The sequence below is a fragment of the Anolis carolinensis genome, chromosome 2, assembly GCF_035594765.1.
Source record: "Anolis carolinensis isolate JA03-04 chromosome 2, rAnoCar3.1.pri, whole genome shotgun sequence".
NCBI classification, from domain to species: Eukaryota; Metazoa; Chordata; class Lepidosauria; order Squamata; family Dactyloidae; genus Anolis; species Anolis carolinensis.
Window position 1 is genome coordinate 80864271 of NC_085842.1, and position 22767 is coordinate 80887037.

At 40.4% G+C, this 22767-nt stretch overlaps 2 protein-coding genes across 4 annotated transcripts in view; one reads left to right on the forward strand and one right to left on the reverse strand.

Moving 5' to 3' along the window:
* grm2 (glutamate metabotropic receptor 2) overlaps nt 1-22767 on the reverse strand; it is a 172936-nt gene that overhangs the window by 61339 nt on the left and 88830 nt on the right. Inside the window, exons 1-2 of one of the 3 annotated variants that reach the window (XM_062970066.1) lie at nt 9763-10705; nt 5167-5229 (exon numbers count right to left, since the gene is read on the reverse strand). The exons of 1 other annotated variant lie outside the window; for it this stretch is intronic. The gene's annotated coding sequence lies outside the window, so the exon portion shown is untranslated. Of the gene's footprint in view, nt 1-5166; nt 5230-9762; nt 10706-22767 lie in introns of those variants that run through there. One more of the 3 variants, XM_062970065.1, reaches the window with a different exon arrangement.
* Nucleotides 114-13891, forward strand: LOC134296088 (IQ domain-containing protein F2-like). Its single transcript, XM_062970067.1, has 3 exons — nt 114-227; nt 3858-3956; nt 13456-13891. Exons 1-3 carry the CDS (start codon nt 180-182, stop codon nt 13813-13815), a joined length of 507 nt encoding a protein of 168 aa, XP_062826137.1. The 5' UTR covers nt 114-179; the 3' UTR covers nt 13816-13891.

Below are 22767 nucleotides of genomic sequence, written 5' to 3' on the forward strand. Positions count from 1 at the left end.
AGCCCAGCCAGTTAGTGGTAACTGTTAAGACCAGTTCATCTTTAACTAATCATGTCTCAGTCAGAATCAGACTGGAGATGTCAAAGTGTTCATTATGACATCAGCATTTACAAGGCCCGCCAAGATTAGTCCACTAATAGAACTTCAGCTACAAGGAGCTCATCAATTCCATCAGATACATGATCATTTTCTGGAAAAAAATGTCAAACTGTTGGAAAAAATGTTGTGTAAGTTGCCATTTGTATGTTTAGCACAGTATGTCAATCATGTTTCTGAACTGTATTAAGCTAGAGCTGTTTATTGCTGAAGTATGGTATTGGACACGTAACTATGATGTTATGACTTTGCTCCATCTCCTGATTCATCTCCTCAAACCTATCTTAAAATCCAGGCAGATGTACAATGGGATGATGTTCTGCAGTGCTGGTGAGTGGGGTCCTAAAAGATTATCCAACTCAGACCCCTCCCACCAGCAAGTGGCATTGTGACAAACAGAAGCAGGGATGCAACTCCTTTCCATACTATGGCTCACTGATGGGAGGGGTCTAAATGCATAATCCTTCAGCCTACTTACCAGCATAGCAGAAATCCATTTCTTAGTACAAATGCCTAGATTTTAAGGTGTATGCGAGCCATTTCTGATCATGGCAATGGTGTGATAATCATGAATGTGAATACCAAACAAGGTTGTAAACCTAGCTTGCAGCATCATAGCTGGCTAACAGGATGCCAGCCACTTTGTTTAGAACATTGATCCCACTGCTGCATTGCTACACCCTGGTTCTGGTTGGTGTTTTCTTCACAAGCCAAATTAAAGCTGGGAGGGGCTGAGTTGGTGGACATCTTCGTGCAGTGAGAAAGTACTAATCCCTCCCTGCACAGTCATCCTGATGAGGTTTGCTATATTGAAATAAAGGGCATTGTCAAGTGGCGTGTTGAGTACCATATACAGTTTGGCCCTAATGCTTAAAGCCAGCCACTTAGGAACCTTTGAGTAAGAGTGCACCACCTGTGACCCTGTGGCCACATGAAGGAAGCTCTCAGTCTGTTTGGCTGACCATGGGACCCCTCAAATCAGCAGTATCTCCATGTCCTTTTCCCTGTAGACCAGCTGATCAGGTCATGTGTGCAAAAAATACTACTCCCTGTTTCCAAAATTGTTGGGAAATGTTAGAGACAAATGGCAATCTTAATCAGAGCTTGGAAAGTTACTTTTTGAATAACAGTAATGCTGCTTTGCAGATTCAGGAAACTATAGTCTAGAAAAATAGACACTGCTTCCAAAATTTAGTGACCCCATGTCCAAGAAGACTGTGTTCCTGTCTCAGTAGAATATATGCTTGTATACATGGTCACTATGCAGCATCCTGAGGCAGATCTCAGGGTCAAAATACAGTAGTTATTTGTTTCTGGTTTGAGGAACTACAGAAATCGAGGATTATAACATCACAAATCAATTTATGATGGAAAATTGGTTGTCTCTGACCAGATCAAGAATATACATGAACTAAAGATGGGGTGAGAAGATAGTTCTCATGGCATTAAAGAACTGGCAGTTTCTGCTTTGCAACTGTGCCTCTATAAAAAAAAATCCTGTAAAACAATACTACTGAAAGTGGGAGGTCCATGGATCAGTGCTGGACCCAAGCCGTTTCCAGAAAAGCAACAAATTATAATTGCAGGTCCCTCAGAACAGATGGCTTAGAAAGCATTGCTTGGTGTGGTCCTTCCTCTATTGCATTTCCATCTCCCTAGTTTAAGCTTCTCAAACATGTACATTTTTTCCAGTTAGATTAATGATGTTAGCTGTGATTCTTGGGTGGCATATTTTACAATGTCTCCTCAAATGTATCTCACCAGAGCTAGGAGGCATGCAAATAATTACCTGCAAGTTTCATATATTATCAAGTTATCTGGTAATTATGTTAGCCTTAAAATGTCCACATGTGGGATTAGAAAATGTAATAAATTTTAAATCTAATAGAAATGGAATTATAGGCTGCTAAAGCCAGGAGCCAACAGATACTGAACATGTGTAATGAATTTGCATATTAGATATAACTTCAACTAACCATATTGGGAATATATGAAGATTCCAGGGATAAATTATACCTCTAAAAATGGGTCATTCCATTTCTCTCTTCTTTTGATGTAAAACTTTGTTGGTATATGAAACTCAAACATGAACACTGTGGTCTCTATGCACTGTAGTAGCATTAGTCATTGGCTAGCGTCTCCCAGATGTGGGTGGGGTGCTTCTTTATCTGCCTCCAGGACCTCTATCCTGGACAATACTGAAGCAAAGAATTGCTGTGTTGGCTTCTCTGGGCGAGAAGCTTGATTTAATGCAGATCTCTCAAGATCTCCCATTCCATTCCAAATGTCAAAAGGTCACCTTTCAAACACACACAATGTTCATAAAGAGAGGGCACCTTTGGGGGTGCAGGGGATTTCAGTCCCTGCTAAGCAATAAGAAGCCTACATCTGGAACTGAGGACCCCATCACACTAGAGCTTGGATCCACTTTAAATCCATTTTAGGAAGGAGCCTTTAAACAGCTTAGACAGACAGGTCCTGGGCCTCAACAAACTACAAATCCCAGAATTCTGCAGGAGGCAGAAACTGGGTTTAAAGTGGATTCATGCTCTAGTGTAATGAAGCAGTAAGTAGAAGTAAGCTGAACATGCTTTTTCAGAAGGTTTAGAAATAACCTCTTTTAGAACATCTAATGGCATTCAATGTTTGCCATGTATATGTGCATTGTGATACGCCTTGAGTCCCCATCGGGGTGAGAAGGGCAGAATATAAATACTGTCTGTAAATAAATAAACACAAGTATATCACCTAGTCAGATGTTCCTCTATCTTCTTGCTCTCTCCAAATATGTGATTGCGTATGTGTGTGTGTGTGTGTGTGTGCATGCATGCAAAATCACATAATCATCACACACTTAATGATAAGTATATAGGGTTCAGTGTTTTTCATTAACGTGCAATGAAATGACTTGAGTGCTGGACTAGGACTCCAGGGGGACAGAATTCAAATCCACACTTCACCATGGAAATCTACTGGGCGATCTTAGGGAAATCACACTCTCCTGGTCTCAGAGGCATTGGCTAACCTCCTCTTAATAAATCTTGCCAAGAAAACCATGTGATAGGGTCATCTTAAGTCAGAGTTACCTTGGAACACACAACATGGGACTTTATCCCACTCCCCACCCCATCTGGTTAAAAAATGGTTCTAATCCATTGAGCTAATGAAAAGTGATTGAGCCATCCCATGATACAAGGGACTTCTTGTCAGTGCCCGTCACAATTCATTAGGGAACAGTCTAAAAAAGGGAGGGGGGGGGATGACGGTCAGTGTTCATCTCAGGAGCTCAGGAACCAGGATATTTCATTACAAATGACCCCAAACAAATGGGATGGGAGCTGACAGAATTGCCCACACTGAATCGTATTTATGCCGTGCGCAAATGAGCGGTGCTGTGGGTGGTCTCCTACCAAGCAGTGAATCCCTGGTACTAATGGAGCCGCCTGATCCTTAAACAGTAATTTTTTAAAAGTAAAAAATAGCACTACTTTAAGAGATTGCTAGTTTCCTTTGCCTTTAATGTTAGAGTTTAATCCTTTATGATGTCGAAGTTAGATTTTTTTTAGTAAAAGGGGAATCCACTCACTCGTGGGATAAGGATGAAAACTTATAGTAACAGATGCATAGTGGAACATAGTGATTTGCACTGCTACAGGACAAGACACCACACTTAGATTATGCTACCTACCCCCCCCCAACCCACCCGTGGGATAAGGTCCATGGTCTTTCACTTTATTTTCCAATCCCTTCTCTTTTTTCAGGGTAAGATCTGTAAATCTAAACCAAAATCTGAAGTTACCCCTGATCCAGATGAAGCTCCAACTGAAGAAGATGACCAACTTTTGCAACAACAAATTAAGGTACACACAAAGCTTTTCATCTAGTCAATTATAAAATTATGTAAATAAGCTCTGTCTTGCTATCTGACTGTCCTTTTAAATATGTTCACATATTTCAACTATTCTCTCAGACAATAGTTTAAAATTTTCAGAAATGCAATCGTGCAAACTGATGTTTCTCTAGTATGCATATGGCAAACATAATGTGTTGTTTCCCCTGCCTCTCAGAAAACCCAGCCTCCAAACCCAGATATTGCTCAAATATTCTCCAAACTCTTATTGGTATTCAGTATAGTCAAAAGTAAAATTTGCAATTGCTCATTCATAGAGGAATTGAATATCGCAGAGGAACTGCAAGGGCAATCTAACCCATTCCTTGCCATGCTGGATTGGACTACATACACACAACTACACACACACACATACATTACTAACACATTCCTGAGAGATTGGAATGCAATCTCTGCTTGCTGTTCTGTTCTTTGAGTCATTTCCAAACTTTGGCAACTCTTATCACTTGGTTTTCTTGCCAAGAATTTTTCAGAAGAGTTTTGCCCTTGCCTTCCACTGAGTTTGAGAGACTGTGACTTGCAAAGATCATCCAGTAGATTGCTATGGCCAAGCAGGGATTCAAAGCCTACTCTCCAAAGTCCTAGTCCAATGCTCAGACCACTACAGTACATTCTTGTTTAGAAGCCTCTGAAGGATAGTCCACCATCTTCCAAGACACTCTATGCCACGATTGAACAGACTGAACGATCAGCAAATTATTGCAATTTGTATTCATTGCTTTGTGTCCAAGGCCCATCTATCAAGGCCACATGAGTCAGTTTGGGGGTGAATTGACTCTGTGGTGCCTACAGGATATACAGCGGGCATGGGCAAACTTTGGCCCTCCAGGTGTTTTGGACTTTAACTCCTACAATTCCTAACAGCCTGTAAGCTGGCTGGGATTTCTGGGAGTTGAAGTGCAAAACACCTGGAGGGCCAAAGTTTGCCCATGCCTGAAGTACAGGATTCAATCGTCTTAAAACAGGGGAAAGCCAGTTAATGTAGTCTTGTCCCACATTTAAAATGTTGCAGGATGCCCAGGAGCTTCCCTAGAGCTTTGGAACTTGTCCACATTTTAGGCCAGTTGAACTGTTGAACTGTTTCCTGTTCAGAAGCTGCTGCAACTGTCCACCCCACTATTATGCCTTCCCCAGACCTGGGAACATAGGATGGCACTTACATTTCTCTGTGGTTCTTTCCTTAGTCATGATCACTGGACAGAGAAACAGTCATTGCTTGGGGCCTGTAATGATGATAGCCAGAATGACAAAATAATCAAATCACACACACACACCCCTCTCTAATTGCCTCGTTGTTCTGGCTAACATAACTACAAGGTCTGAGTGGTGACCACCACCATTTTCATGGCCATTAGTCATTTTTTTTCATGTCAGGAGCAACTTGAGTAGCTTCTGGAGTGAGAGAATTGGCCGTCTGCAAGGACGTTGCCCAGGGGACGCCCGGATGTTTTGATGTTTTACCATCCTTGTGGGAGGCTTCTCTCATGTCCCCGCATGGAGCTGGAGCTGATAGAGGGAGCTCATCCGCACTCTCCCTGGGTGAAATTGGAACCTGGCAGCTTTCAGGTCAGCAACCCAACCTTCAAGTCACTTAGTCCACTATGCCATCTGGGGGCTCCAGTGGCCTTGAAGGTTGGGTGCTGACCTGAAAGCTACCAGGTTCGAATCCCACCCGGGGAGAGCGCAGATGAGCTCCCTTTATCAGCTCCAGTTCCATGCAGGGACATGAGAGAAGCCTCCCACAAGGATGGTAAAACATCAAAAACATCCGGGCGTCTCCTGGGCAACATCCTTGCAGACGGCCAATTCTCTCACACCAGAAGCAACTCCTGACACGAAAAAAAAAAATTGGTCATCATTAAGGCCAAATTAACAGGGGCAAAGTAAAGATGATGCTTAACTGGTTTCTGCACTGCTGGGCTGGCTTGGAGCTGGCTGTGCGAACTTGGGGCTCTTCCACAAAGCCATATAACCTAGAATATCAAGGCAGATATTCCACAATATCTGCCGGGTTATCTGAGTCCACACTGCAAGATAATCTAGTTCAATGTGGATTTTATACAGCTGTGTGGAAGAGGCCTAGGAGACACATCCAGAGGTATCCCACTTCAGATCAGCACCACTCTTTGTGGTATATGTAGATGCTCACCTAGCGCAGCAGAAAACATGTTTTGTCTGTCTTCTACATTGCATCCCTTCAAATATTTAAAGATGGCTATCACATCACCTTGCAGTTTTGAAACTAAACATACGCTATATACATAAACTAAATCATAAGCTATTCTTCATAAGGCTTGATTTCTAGAAGTTTACCATCTTTGTTTCCTTTCTCTGAATATGTTCCAGTTTGTAGATATCCTTCTTCAACTGTGAAGCCTAAATATTTCAAGTGAGGTCTGATCAAAGCAGAATAGAGTGGGACTATTGCTTTCCTCAGTCTGGACACTCCTTTTGATGCAGTCTGGAATTGCACCGCTGTTTCTTCCTGATCCTTGTTTTCTCTTTTTGCTCTTTCTCTTCCTCAGTTTTTATCTTTATTAAACTCTCTAGCAAGCTTGATTTCATTGTGTATTTTAGCTTTTCTGACTTTCCCCACAGCAAATACTGGCTATTGTATTTGTTTGTGTTCTTTTTGTGAATTCTCTCTTCTTTCATTTCCTGTATCCTTTTCATACAATGGTACTCCTTCTCTTTGCCGTTTGGTCTATTTCCCCTGTTACTACTTTCAAGTGATGAGCTTCGCAAATTACCAGGTTATCGTGATTTGAACAACCTCCACAGATGCAAAGAAAAAACACAAAAGCACAATTCTTTCTCTTTTACTTAGAGAATGTTTGGTTGCCAGGCCTAAGTTTTGGAGATACTTTGCTTATAATCAGAATCATCCAAGCCATAGTATTTCTGAGGCCCTTTTCATACAGCCGAATAAAATCCCGTATTATATGCTTTGAATTGGAATATATGGCAGTGTGGACTCAAATAACCCAGTTCAAAGCAGATATTGTGGGATTTTCTACCTTGATATTCTGGGTTATATGGCTGTGTGGAGGAGCCGCAGTGGAGCAGTGGGTTCAACAACTGAGCTGCTGAATTTGCTGACCGAAAGGTTGGAGGTTCAAATCCGGGGAGCGGAGTGAGCTTCTGCTGTCAGCTCCAGCTTTTGCCTACCTAGCAGTTTGAAAACATGTAAATGTGAGTAGATCAATAGGTACTGCTCTGTCAGGAAGGTAATGGCGCTCCATGCAGTCATGCTGGCCACATGACCTTAGGGGCATCCAAGGACAACACCGGCTCTTCGGCTTAGAAATGGAGTTGAGCACTAACGCCCAGAGTCAGGCATGACTAGACTTATTGTCAGGGGAAAGAAAACCTTTACCCTTACTATGGCTGTGTGGAAGGGCCCTGAATTGTTGACAGTCAAGGCAGGAAGAAAATATGCTTAATTGATATGTGGTGCTAGAGAAGAGTTTTATGTATATCATAGAATTAGCTATATTAGATAATGTATATCACAGAACTAGATATGTATATCATAGAGAAATAAATTACTGTATAACAAATCAAGCCCGAACTCTCCCTAGAAGCCATTATGATAAAACCAAGACTGCCATAATTTGCCCATATCACAAGAAGACATGACTCACTAGAAAATACAATACAATAATGCTTAGTTAAGAATAAAACAATAGTCAAAGTAGAAGTGTGATCACGCGGTCGACAACAGAAGTTCACATTCCAGATAGATAGACTCAGTAATGGAAACCACCATCTTGAATCTGCAAGACTTGAGATCTATTGCTGACTTGGAGGTCTCTCATTCATAGGGTCACCATAACTAAACAGCAGTTAACAACAATTAATCATAACAGTTTAGCAGATATCTTAAAAAGCAAATGAATACCATAGGTTTTATTGCAAATGAAGCCTGATCTCTCACGGGAAACAAAGGAAATTAAATTGAGGCTGTTTGAAAAACTAGAAGAGGGAAGGCAGTAGGAAAAGAAGGAGGGTGCATTACATCTTGATCAATAGCTTTGAGTTTGGAAGACCTGAGCAAGTCAGTTGACAACAAATCCTCTCGGAGGTTTCTCATTTGAAAGGTTGTGATAAGTCAAAGTCAAATTAATGACAAATAACCACTGTTTGTAATTGTTGTAAATTAATTTTCAAATTATTTTATAGGTATCTTCCCTGAGTCCCCTTGGGGAGATAGGGTGCGTTACAAATAAAGTTTTCTTCTTCTTCTTCTTATTATTATTATTATTATTATTATTACTACTACTACTACTACTGTTTATACGTACACATTTTATCCTGTTAAATACAATGTTTCTGAATTTAAGCTTATTATATATAATTTGATACAAGGCGTATGTGCTATATAGATAATACTGGAATGGTTTAGTTGTTTACATCTTGTCCCTCCTTTTAATATTATCTGAAGGTCATATAAACATTTCAAGGCTGAAATGTGTTGGCTTTATTTGAAAAATAAAACCTTTTATAAACTCTTGAGACTTTGGGCCCTTCCACACAGCCATACAACCCAGAAAATCATGGGAGATAATCCACAATATCTGCTTTGAACTGTTTTATCTGAGTCCACACTGCCATATAACCCAGTTCAAAGCAGATAATGTGGGATTTTATACAGCTGTATGGAAGGGGCCTTTGTCACTCTTTTACATCTGCTCTTGATGTTATCTAACTCTTGCCGTTAAGCCATACTTTCCAAATTACTTCCTTCATTGCATGCATGTGGATGTCTTGTTCAATGTCTCACTTAATTTCATGGAATTTAGCTACCGAAATTCAGAGATGGTGTATTTAATCTCTGGGTCCTTTTCTCCAAAATAGCTGCTGTTAGTCATATTTGCCTTGCAGTGGTTATGTGGTAACACTCATTCTCAGCTTGGACAACATTGCATCTGTGCGGTAGATGCATTTGCATGCAATGTAATCACTTTGGAGCATTCAGCAGAGATATTGTAATTACAGTCTCTACTGGTTTATGGCTTCATAACACCCTGATTGGCAGACTCCACCAGGTATACTGATGGAAAAGCTTTGCTCTGAAAAGCATTGCTAGGCAGGGCTGGTCCAAGGAGACACTTTTTGCTGCTTCCAACAGAGCAGTAAATGTCTCCTCCTCCTCTCCAAGTCAAGTAGTATAGTGCTCAAGACTAGCTAAGGACCTTTCCCAACAGGCCATATATCCCAGCATCTGATCCCAGGTTTTCTGCTTTAACCTGGATTATATGAGACTGTATTGCCAGATAATCCGGGATAAACAGAAAACGTAGGATCAGATCCTGGGATATAGGGCCTGTCTGGTAGGTCCCTTAGTTATTTGTACACAAAGGACCCAAAATTCCACAAGTGTATTTTCTCCATCCCTGGAAGCAAAAATGCAATACAGGTTGAGTATTCCTTATCCAAAATATTTTGAATCAGAAGTGGTTTGAGTTTCAGATTTTGGGATGTACATAATTAGATGTCTTGGGAATGGGACCCAATTTTAAACACAAAATTCATGTCTGCTTCATATAGCCCAGAGGTATTTTCATTCACAATTTATTTGCATGAAACAACACTTGTATATATGGAACCATCAGAAAGCAACCATGTCACTAGCTCAGTCATCCTTATGGACAATCATTGTTTATGGAGTATTTCAGATTTCAGAATTCTGGACAAGAGATCTCAACTTGTAATAAATAATAATTTAAGCTCCCTCTGTGACATGGAAAACATACCTGACTGCGGTGGTTCTTTATTCTAACAAGGCCAGCACTGGTACTAGAAGCTGTCTCAGCTACTACCTAGGCATAAGGCTGTGAGTATCTGATGAGACTCTGCTGGGATAAGCAACTGGTTGTCGCTACCTTAAAACCATTTAAGTTGCTCTCACACATAATAGCAAAGAAAAATAGACAGTTCTATTAATAGCAAACACACCAATTTCACTAGGCGGTCTGCTACAGGTGGCAGAACTCCTTTCAGGCGTATCCAGGTCCTGGATACTTCCTTGCATGTAACTTACATTAGTGTAGCCTTGGTTATGACAGCGTAAGTAACCAAGATTATGACTGTGATGGTGACGATGATGACAATGGCGATGGTGCCAACAATGAAAAAGATCCTCTTTATGTCTATATTGCCTTTACCCCAAATGTCCAGGTAGCTTACACATTAAAATAAGGACAATATAGTTATACAAAGATTAAATTGAATTGCCACCAAAACCAGTTTAAAACATGCAATTAAAAATCAGCTAAACAATAGTAAAATGAAAACAATCCAGCATACTATTGAAAGCTTTTTCTTTTAAAATGTTCAGATCTCAAAAGTCTGCCAGAATATTTTTTTTAAGAAAAGTTCTTTGCCTCCTATCCAAAGGACTGGAGGGAGCAGGCTATTCCAGCCTTCTTACCCTGGACCTAACCCTGACATTCTTATCACAGGTTGCTTCATTCTGTACCTAGCACCAGACTCATCTGCACCATCCTTCAATTTTATGTTCCTTTTGGCTCCATTCTGCTGACATTATTCATTCTGTATTTAAAAGACGTGTTGTAGTCATATTCATTTAGTGCAGTAGTTCTCAACCTATGGGTCCCCAGATGTTTTAGCCTTCAACTCCCAGAAATCCTAACAGCTGGTAAACTGGCTGAGATTTCTGGGAGTTGTAAGCAAAAATATCTAGGGATCCACAGGTTGAGGACCAGTGATTTAGTGGGATCACATTGTAGAAAGCCTTGCTGTCAAACTAGAAATGCCTTGGACCTTGTTTGTACAACAGTGATGCATACATTGAAGTTTGCATGGTGCTTCTCCCCTTTCATTTTTTGTGGATGATGGATAATGTCATAATACCATTACTCATACCAGATATATCAGCCATTCCCCAAACAAGTGTGGCAGTCCTCATAAGGGCATTCACACACACTGAAGTGATTAGTTTGTTACATTCTCTGAAGCACTGCTTAAACGCTAGCTATTTCTCTTTTACTCTCTCACATACTCTCTTGTATTAAATGTGCCTCATGCCAGCTATGGCAGGTTGAGATATTGCTTTCTTCAGGTGTTGTCTTGTTCCATGTGCTTCAGAAGATGCATCATCTTCCAGGGTTTTCAGCCTGCCTTTGCAATTTTCTGCAGTATACTTTTTATCTGATCCATCTTTTAGCAAAAAGATCACTTTAGCTATAGGTCAGTTTTATCCCTAACCAAATAATAATGTGGTGAACCTCTAAAAGTGCCCCTTGCAGGCCCTATGCACAAGGCACTAATGCAACCTTTCCCTTCAAATTAATTTCTGATGAAATATTGGTTTCTCTCAACAGTTTCATTTCGTTTTAGATAGCTTTCTATTTGTAGTGGCTGCCAGGATAGGATATATGTTCGCATTTGGATTGGTGCATTCCTATCGACCCTATTTCCCAAGAGATGGAGCAAAAGCTTTACTTTTCTGTTTTGGTCAACTCCTTGCACAGCCAAGGCTTTACAGAACTTGAATTCTTCTTTCCACTGACATGGCCATTGAGATTGCTGAGAGATTAAACCAGATAAAATATGTTGCCTCGTTTTGGAAGAGAAGTTTCCTGAAGTGATGAAAGATGTCTGTGATTTTTCTCCCTTCATTCTTTTGTATTTGCTTTGTGATTGATCACTGGAAGCTAAATATGGCTTTAATTTTTAAGTTAAGTTGTTGAGGCATGCCTCCTTGACTAAATTATGTTGTGGGAGGAACATTAATTAATTGGAGACAGCATGTATTGCCCTCACTAACTACTTTGATCTTGTTCATGCTATCTAGAGTTCTTGCTGACTTAAGATTTCCAACTTCTATATTTTGGAGAAATCACACTTCAGCCACTGTCACCATGTTCATGATGCAAATAGAAACCTGTAGCAAAAAAACTAGACCTACAACTTTAGCTTATAATCAACTCCCTTTTCTGTTTAATAAGGCACTATCTACATTGTTATGTAGATGCATATTGAGTCTGTATTGAACTGCATTATATGAGTCAACAGCGACCATATAATGTAGTTTCAAATTGCATTATACGGCAGTGCAGATGGGGCCTAAGATTTAACTAAGTCATATTATGAATTTAATACAGTGAGACACAACTTCTAATAGAGTTATGGAGTAACTACTTAAGGTTGTTTTATACCATAGTCCAGTGGGTTCTAGTATTCTGCATTTAAAAAAAAACCCTAAATGACTTGTGGTGATTTTGAATAAGAAGAAAACAAAGTAAGAAAGTTGTTTGGCACCTTCACAACTAACTGATTTATTACGGCATGAGGTTTTGTAAGTGACAACCTACTTTCTCACAAAACTTTCCATTGTTACAACAATGGTAATAAACGAGTGTTTTTTAAAAAGTAACTTTCTCATATCTGGATAAAGGTTTCAGTGCTGCTTTCCCTGCTTTTGCCAAATTTTAGTAAAAAACCAAAACTAAGCTTTTCATTTCCAGTGGGAAAAAGCTAGAACAAAGATACTTTTAAAGTCCAGTTTTGTGTCCTTTTATTCTTGGTGTCTTACCTGGCTGGTGCAGATTATAAACCATCAAAGAGAATGTTCAACCATTTATTGATAGCTGTAAAATGCGACATGAACAGTATTTTGTACAGTGTAGAAGATCCTTATATGTAGACTCATATAATGCAGTTTAACTGCATTGAACTGCATTGAGTCTACACTGTCCATATAAGTGTGGCAATTCCAATGTATTCATCTATGAACCTCCTCATGTGCGGCACTGGAATTGCTGAGTATTGTCATGCCATGTGAGCATTGGGACCTGTCAATCCAGGCCCCGCACTGGGATGGCTCCCCCCACACCTCATTACACCGGGGGGGGGGGGGGAGGGGGAGGAAGCCTCAGGAAGCTGGCTCAACATGTCTTCCTGTATGAAAGATGCAAAGCCCCCTGTTGTGCTGTTTTCAGGTTTTATTGGCACGGTCACCATGAAACTGCCCCAGAAGTACTTTTCCAGTGTGTGATGAGAGCTGGCAGGCTCTGTGACGAAACTTCAAAAAACCTATCACCACCAATTTTTAGCCTGTGTGAAGAGGTCATTAGATTCTAGTGAGAGCTCAAGATCTGATTTGTTCTAGGACTCATTTATTTGTTTTTTAAGCAGTCCATGCCATCTGTAGAACTCTCCTCTAACATCACATTTGAAATAAGTTGATGTTCCTCTACCTATCAGCTTTTTTTTACTTGTCAACTTTCACGTCCATTTATAGAAATTAGAAATACTATGCCTGGCTGATTCAGTCTTTGGTACATTTTTAAAATTGAAGATCTTATCTAGTTCCTTCATAGCTATCTTTCCAGGTCTTAGCTTTTTTCTCATTTCTTAACTACAGTTTGATGAATGACTGATCCAAGCTATAGAAAATATGTAATTATTTCTGGTTATTTCAGGCTGCTATTACCATCCAAAAAGCGTGGCGTGGTGCACTGGTTCGGCGTAGTCTGAAGTTAGCCACGAACTGTGCATTAATAATCCAGAGATGGTGGCGCAAGACACTGCAACACGCACTGGATAAGAGAAAGATAAAGGCCTTGGTGATGTACATTTGGCCTGAGAAGTCTACTGTTCTCTTACAGTCATTGTTTAGGATGTGGCTTATGAAAACCAGATACAAGAAGTATCAAAAGGCGGCCTATGTCATCCAAAACCACTGGCGGAATTACTGCTTCGTGAAAGCATCCAGCACCTATTCTCTCAACAACCTGGCACATGAAGGCATAGATTTGAACATTGAAATTGTTGTTGGGTAAAATGACCCCATGGAGAAAGTAGAAAAGTCTGTTCTCAGGCAACAGCGGCTAGAATAAATTGATACTTTAAAACATAGTGGTGCTATTGCTCTCATGTTTGTATGGGTGGACCATCTCTATGACGTTGCCTCAAAGTCATGGTGAGCATGAGCTAGTTTTTGACAAGAGAATGGCCAGGGAATGTCTTTTTACAAAGTATTATGATTAGAAGATGGCTCTTACACAGCTGTCATTTAATATTGAGATCTCTCAGGAATGTTTAGATTATCAGCGTCTGGAGAGTGTGGGTTTGTGTAAATTGCACCTTAAGACAGAGAGGGAAAGATTAGGGAGGGGGAAAACTGTGAGCTAAGGACTAGAAACATCTGGAATGCGAGGTGCCCTGGAGCTCTGGTGGGAAATTTTGAATCTACTCTTTGGCAGAAATATTATTTTACCTTACCTCCACATGCCCACATCTATACACATCTTCTCTACCCATAATAAAAGTGAAAAAGTGCATGTGTGTATGTGGTAAAGGTGTCCACTTACACCAGCAGCCTCCCACCTCCACAAACAGGTATAGTTCCCACTGAGCAGGAGACATCCATGCCCCTCCCTCCACTGACATTGCAGCTTATCGTGAGCACCAAACCCTGCCAGTGTCCCCCACAAACACCATTCTGCCCCCCACCCAAGTGAAGGCTTTCATGTGGGGACAATTTAATTCTAGATGTTCTGTTTTTCGTCCAGAATGTACACCCCAGGGTTCCTTAATTTGCATGACCCCACCTACTGGCTCTACCATAACCCTTTCCTACCCCTTGCTATGGCACACAGCAACAGAGGAATTGATCAGCAACTGAACAAGAGGTTTGGGAAGGGTTCACTATGATTTGCAAGTTGTTCTTGGCCTACATCCAGAGAGCACTGTTAACCCAACCAACAATAGATCTGGACCAAACTTGTCATGGATGATGGGTCTTGCAGTACCTTTACTGATACTGTGACCCCCACCAACAATGGACTGGGGCCATACTTGACACAGAGAAGCCTCATGACCAACTGAACACACTGCAAGGGTTACTGGGAAAGGACCTTGATTTGGGGAGTTATAGTTCACTTACATCTAGAGACACTGTGACCCCCACGACAATGGACTGGGACCAAACTTGGCACAGAGAAGCCCCATGACCAACTGAACATACTGCAGGGATTTAGGGGAATGGACCTTGATTCACCTGCATCCAGAAAGCACTGAACTCAGCTGACATCCAAACTTGGCACACAGAGCCAACATGGTCAACTGTGCATACAGGCCTGGGTTGGGAGTGATTGACCTTGGATCAGGGATTTGTAGTTTACCCTTATCCAGAGAGCCCTGAACCCAGCCAACTATGGATCTGGACTAAACTTGGCACACAGACCCAACATGGCCAGCTGTGTATACTGGCAGGGTTTGGGGGTAATTGCCCTGGGAATCTGGGAGTTGTAGTTGACCCTTACCCAGTCAGCACTGAACCCAGCCAATGATGGGTCTGGACCAAGTTTCAGTGATATGACCTAACATCCCAAAACAAACAATGCCTTCTTCTAATAACGCGGGCACCACCGGGTCCCCAAGCTAGTTTATAAATAAACCAAACAATACAAAAGTTCCATGATTCTCCAATGATAATACTATGAAAGAAACCAAATTGTGATGGTTATGTGTCTGGAAGTTTTAACAGCTTAGAGCAGTGTGGAGTGCATAAAATATTCTCGCTCTGTCTCTAATGTATCTTCAATTAACAAGTAGAGGTCAAAGCCACAATTCAAAGAGATGGGTGAAATCAGTACACAAAGGAGAATTCAGTTCTAGTTTCGCTGTTTAGTCCCATTCCTGAGCCAGCAAAATTGCTATGGTTTTATCATGGCCAGAGCATCACAAAGGAAAGATTAATGCATAGCTTCCTTCTAGCCATTAGATGTAGTCCTAGGAACTTTTCAATATTGTTCTGCATTGGTTGTATTCCCCCTGCTTTGGCATAGGTTCCAATTTTCAATATTTTTTGAAAATATCAGAATCTGAATGTAAATTGAAGACCTCATGTAAACTATGAGACTGCTAGTAATGGATTCTGGAAACAGACATGGTTGGATACAGAAACAGAGTATCTGCTGGATTGTTCTAAATTACTATACGTGTTCATGTATTAGTCGACCTCGTGTATAAGCAAGGGCAGGTTTTGAGGCCAAAATTATGTATTATTATATTACACATATGTGAAATAGCACAGTTTTGGAAATTGGTGTACAGAAGTTACTACTCCATGATAATAATTTCTGCTAACCTACATACCAACTTGGGTCTTATGCACCTCAAAATGAAAGGAACAACTGTTTTTTAATCTTTATGTTTTGGCTGATTTTTAGATTAAAAAACAGTCGGGTCTTTAGCTGGGGGGGGATGTTTAAGGGTTCACCCCTCCCCCCCCCCCCCAATGTTTCAGGTTTTAAAAACCTGATTTATTCATAAATTTTAACTAGTTAACCAATTCATAAGTAAACCAGTTTTTTTAAATGTAAAACATTTGGGGGGTGTTAAATCCTTACCCCCCCCCCCCACACACACACACTACAGGCCTGACAACAGACTATATTAAATGGGTTGTGTGATGCAGACACTGACCTCCTTTTTTCCCCAAGGAAGCCAGAGCTATGTAGTGGTTTGAGCATTTGGCTACAACTCTGGAGATCATTGGTTGGCTCCCTGCTCAGTCAAGGAAAGCCTTTGGGAGAGTTGTACACTCTCAGCTTCAGAAAACTTGTGACAGTTTTGCCTTAGGATGTCCACAAGGTAGAAATAACTTGAACACACAACAACAACAGCAAGCGTATGGGTGTCTGATCTGGACTGAACTCATGCTGCAGGGAAAGAGAGATATAATCCCTCCTCAGCCATTTCACCTCCATTTGTCCCAATCCATAGACAATAAAAGAGATGTGCAAATAGTTTGTGTTATTTGTGATTTTATTAACTCTTTTCAGGTCCCATCTACACTGCCATATAATGCAGTTTCATAATAAACTTTAGCTACATTGAACAGCATTATATGTCACTGAAGACTCATATCATGCAATTCAGTGCAGTTAAACCGCATTATGAAACTGCATTATATGGCAATGTAGATGGGTCTTCAGAAAGGGTGGTGGTGAAAGAAACCAATTGGGAGGAAGGATTAATCCTCTCTTATTAATGTATAATGGCCCTAATGCCAACTGGGACTTCATGTTATTGCTTTGAGAATAGAATGGAGCAAAATGTTACTCTTAGCAACATGCCATTCCTACACTTTGATTTTTATTCACATCATCATCTTTGGAATACTGCTTACATGGTACCTAGTGTGGTGAACTCTGTGCACTAACTATAATTTATTTGGCTATATTTTCATTTTGCTCTTTGCTGCCTGGTGTTATTGCTATTATTCCTCCTTTGCCCTATTTTCATTTTCCTTTTTTTTACAACTACTGATCTGTTTAAATGTGGGTAAATCACCTAGATAGATTTTATTAATCAGTTAGCCCAGTACCCATTTCATTAACATCCACAGTAAGCAACTAGATGAGCAATTGTTTACAAACCTTCCCACATTCATTGGCATTGTTTCAAATGTAACACTTTGTTCCCAATGGACAATACAGAGCAAAAATATGTAAGAGATCTAATATGGATCATCTACCATGCACAGTCCTTATACGAACTCTTAGTTAAAATAGAATAACTGACATCTATTGTGTATACAATTTGGTTTCCCAGAATACAACTTCCCAAGGCTGGGTGATATGGGGAGCTGTTGTCCAAAAGGGAAATCTTTCAGAGTGCTACTATTCACTTAGTTTCATAGATTCTGTCCAAACATTTTTACATCCAAGAATACCAGCATGACTTGGTGATTTGAGCATAAGAGTATGACTCTGACCAGGATTTAATTCCCTGCTTGGCCATGGAAACCCACTCAATCCCAAAAATCCCTGTGATAGAGTCACATTAGGGCCACCTTAGGTCAAAAATGATTTGAAGGCATACAACAACAACAACTACTACTACCACTACTACAACCATACATACATACAAACTGCTTAAACCAGGTCAGATTCTCTGTCCATTTACAAGAATCTCCTACTCTGGCTATGGTTCTCCAGGGTTTCAGGCAGGAGTCTTTCATACTACCTATTTTCTTGTTGCTAACCTATTTCCCCTAAAATAAGACATCCCCAGAAAATAAGACCTAGTAGAGGTTTTGCTGAATCGCTAAATATAAGGCCTCCCCCGAAAGTGAGACCTAGCAAAGTTTTTGTTTGGGGGCATGCCCACCAAACAGAACACCAGAGCAGATTGGTAAATGTACATACAGTAGAGTCTCACTTATCCAAGCTAAACGGGCCGGCAGAAGCTTGGATAAGCAAATATCTTGGATAATAAGGAGGGATTAAGGAAAAGCCTATTAAACATCAAATTAGGTTATGATTTTACAAATTAAGCACCAAAACTTCATGTTATACAACAAATTTGACAGAAAATGTAGTTCAATACGCAGTAATGTTATGTTGTAATTACTGTATTTACGAATTTAGCACCAAAATATCACTATATATTGAAAACATTGACTACAAAAATGTCTGGTTATGCTGGTTTGTGATAACAACTACTGTCCAGTATATAATAAATGCTCATTTTTTTTGTTCAACAATAAATGTGAATTCTTCTTCATGGAAAAATAAGACATCCCCTGAAAATAAGACCTAGAGCATCTTTGGGAGCAAAAATTAATATAAGACACTGTCTTATTTTCAGGGAAACATGGTATGTGCTTTCAGGACATTTTTAACTTACCATTATCCTGAGGTGAACCCATCACAAGATTTTCATGGCAAGGGCATTTAATACTGTCTTCTTCTGAGGATGAGAAAGTGTGAGTTGCCCAAAGTTTATATCGCTGAACAGTCTACTACACCACATTAGCTCTCATCTGTTCCTTTTAACTGAAAAAGTAGCCCTACTGTTTAAGCAGAAGGAGCACTGTCCACATGAGAACCAGTGTTCTCTCCCAGTCATAAAGGCTATACAGTTTATGCTTAGATTTGGGAATATAGGTAGCAAACCAGAAGTAGTATGTTCCATCTCTGGTCAGTCTGTCCTCCACCTCACCAGCCTCACTGCACCAAGGAGAGAACCTGGCATCTTTGGCATGAATGTATCTGATCTGCCATTCAGCTATGATTCCCTGAACTATTGCCCCTTGGTAAGTATCATGAGCATTGTGGAGCTGTGGATGCAAAATGCTTCTGTGAAGCTGACCTCTGGTTCTCCTCTGTCTCTGAGGTGCACTCCTTATGCTGAGCTGCCATCTTCCCCTAGCTTACTGTGACAATGCAAAAAGAGGAACGCCTGCCTGCTTGGAGGTTAGTATGGGGGTCAGTTTATTAGTTTAAGTAGCTCTGCCGTGGCATGATACAGACAAGCAAAGAAGCCACAGGCTTGTGTACCCACTTAAATATCTATCGTACTCGCCATGATTGCAAGTCAACCTGTCCTTTTTGAGCAGGATGTGACCAACCTCCTCTTGGGGAAATGGCGAGGAAAGCAGAGAAGGTGTTAATCCATTGCCTGTGTTAAATACACGGTGCCTCAGCTGGATCGGATCTGAAGCCTGCCTGTGCCGACCCCAGGGGACGTGCGGAGGAGAATCAGAGAGACAGAACACACTCTGGTTTCCTCCAGCCTGGAGGGGACACAAAGCACAAGGGACAGCAGCGAGTGACAAGAGCCCAGAATTATTAATAAATGTCTTTGTGTTATCGGCACAGCGGCAGAGCTCTATGGAGAGGGACCGTCACTGTAGCCAATTTATCTGCTTATCTTTTTAATAAGCTGCCTAATTATCTTGCCATCATATCTCCCCTCACTTTGTGGAACTCTTTGCCCTGCTTTTTGTGTTTACCCAACTTCAGGGCTGTCAGTTTAGTTAATGACTCCTTTATCTAGATTACTGTCTATACAGTTTAGCTAGTTATCCTTCTGTATAGTGTAATCTGTATTTTTTGTTTATCTCATGGTGACATCCAGAAACAAGCAACTTCCTCCCCAGGGAGATTCCCCCTTTTAGTTCCACTGAGATCCCTTTAAATACACCTATCTTCTACCCTCACCTCCATTCCCCTCTCTGTGGCTTTTGTTTCTCCCCTCTTTTCATCTTTGTATTTCCTCCTTTCTTTTCTTCTTATATTGCTCCTTTGAGTTTCCATCCTTCCCCCCCCCCCCACGCTTTTGTGCTCCTTTTTGTTTGTTCATACTGTATCTTTCTCACACTGTCAGTCATATCTCTTATTTAGATGACTCTGGACAGAGGGTTTCTAACATCAAAAGGCACTGTGCAGATATAACATCTGCCCTTTAACATTTTTTGGCAGGAAAAAGGATGAAAGAAGCTACAGCTGGAAGATTCATATGAAACATACATGCAACAAAATCTGTGAATAAGTAGGATGACTGCACAACAAAATCCTCACTTGAAATCCTTTTTAATTTCCCATCGAATTCCCTTTCTTTCTCCCCTAGAACTTCCCCTCTAAAACCTGGCATCCCTCAAAAGAGGAGTTGGATATTTTCTTTCCTTTCAGTCCCAGGACAAGTGGCTGCTTCAGAGGGAGAGTGCTTTAATATTGGAAGTGATATAAGGGAGCTGAAATAAGGATTCTGCTTCAGCAAATGAAGAGTTTCCTTGGCTCTCTGACTTTCTAGGAATGCAGAGAGTGAGATGTTCAAAATCCTTTATACCTAGAACTTTTATTTGCTGTATTTTTAGCTTTGGTTTTAGCTTTGAATATGTTTTTAGTCAGTTTTTATGGATTTTAACTGTGAATTTTAATACCATTGATATTTAATTCTGTTTTATTGTTTATATATTTGTAGATTTTAAATTGTATTGAAAGGCTTTTAACGTAAGCTGCTTTGAATCTCCTTTGTGGAGAGAAAAAGTGGGGTATAAATCATCATCATCATTGTATTTCCTTGGTTGCATTGCCTGTCCCTTGTCTCTGGATACCTAAACTGTATTTATAAACACACCAGTTAAGATTTAAATGTGATGGAAGCTCCTGCCTTGGAAACTTTTAAGCAGAGGCTAGATGGCCATCTGTCAGGGATACTTTGATTTTGCTTTTCCTGCATGCCAGGGGGTTGGACTAGATGGCCCATGTGTTCTCTTCCAACTCTATTAGTCTATGATTCTATGTCTGCAGCACTAGAAATTTGGGAACTACAAAGAAAATTGACTTTGGGAAGCAAAACTTCTTATTTGGGAGGGGCATTGTATTCATATTTGCCCCTTTCTGGTAGCTACAGCCCCATGGAATGATTCTGCAATCTCCATTTTAGAGTGGAACACAGAAGTTGAACAAAGAGGAACGGTGCAATGAGGGGGTGGGAATAAATCCCATGAAAGGCATAAAGAAGCATGGAAGGAAGCAGGGACAAGAAGCAGAGGGGTCCTTTTAAACTTCCAGCCCATGATAAAGTTTGAGCAATGGTTTTGTGAAGAATAAAGGGTTAAGATTGTTGAAAAGGTTCTCAACCTTCCATAGACAGCACAAGAAGAAAAACACTCAAACCCTATTGTTTGTTGTTAAGATGGTTGGTTGTCATTAGAGGTCCTCAGCCTTAGCTACGTCTTTTGCCTGGAGTTTGGCAAGAACCCTTTTTCAGACCACAACACCTTGAGTCTCCCAGTCAAAATTGCCATTGGCTATGCTGAGGAATTCTGCATGTTATAGTACTAATAGATACAAATCAGGGGTCCCCAAAGAAAGGCCTGAGGGACAGATATGGCCCTCCAAGGTCCTGTACCCGGCCCCTGACCTAAACTTTAGACTTAGAGTTGCCCTCAGTCTGAAATACATGAAGGCACACAACAACAACAATTGATTTGATCAGCCAAAACCATGTTCACACTTCCCATTGAAATACTGGAAGGTTTATAAGGGTTAACATTATTCTTCATTTTAAATATTGTATTGTTTTTTTCATGTCTTTTTGCACTACAAATATGATGTGTGCCATGTGCATAGGAATTGGTTCATTTTTTTTTTCAAACTATAGTCCGGCCCCGCAATAGGGGCCATAAACCGGTTCTCTGCTTTAAAAATTTGAGGACCCCTGGTATAGATGTCATAGACATGACCAGTTCTGTTGATTCTAAAAGAAACAGTTATTTCCTAAGTGAATGTGACTGCTCTTAGAAAAAGTACACCAGTTGACTTCCCTCACTATACTGCTATGGCATTGTGATTCTACTTAAAAGTCTTATGGAATCCTGGGTTGTGTAGTTTGACAAGGTCATTAGAGCTCCCTGGCTGAGAATTATAAATGCTCCCCTCAAAACGGTAAATCCCAGAGATTCAAAGGATGTTTCCGTGGCATCAAAATGGAATCCTGGGTTTTTTTTAACTGTGTTGTGTGGAAAAGATTCACATAATCTTTATTACAACATGACTGACTGATCTACCTTTTCCTTCCATAATGGGTTTCCTGTAGGGGGAAAAAGAACTGCTAGGATGAAATAGAAGGATTACTATGAGAAGAGCAGCTAGATCCCCATATATGAGCTGGATCCCCAGGAAAATTCTGGGAATAAATTGAAATGGTTGCAAGATTTTTTTTTAAAAAAAATCTGGAAATACTCACCGAAGGCCCAATTGGTTTATACTATAACTGATTTCAGAACCAAGTTAATAGCTAGCTTTGGGTGCCCAGTGATCACAGCTTAACCCAGGTCCCTTATTTGTTGAATTGTTTTATCATTGTTTAATGTTTTATTGCCCGTCACCTGCCCTCAGTTTGCTAAACAGAGGATAGGATATTAATATTTCAATAAATAAATATTATGTAACCTTTATGAATTATTGTTTTGGCATACTTTGTGAGGAAAG

Excerpts from the sequence above, each read along its gene's own strand:
- LOC134296088 (XM_062970067.1), top strand. The coding sequence starts at position 180 with ATGATCATTTTCTGGAAAAAAATGTCAAACTGTTGGAAAAAATGTTGT. Across the intron at positions 228-3,857 it reads ACTGTTGGAAAAAATGTTGT|GGTAAGATCTGTAAATCTAA; the intron begins GTAAGTTGCCAT and ends CTCTTTTTTCAG. Across the intron at positions 3,957-13,455 it reads TTTTGCAACAACAAATTAAG|GCTGCTATTACCATCCAAAA; the intron begins GTACACACAAAG and ends TGGTTATTTCAG.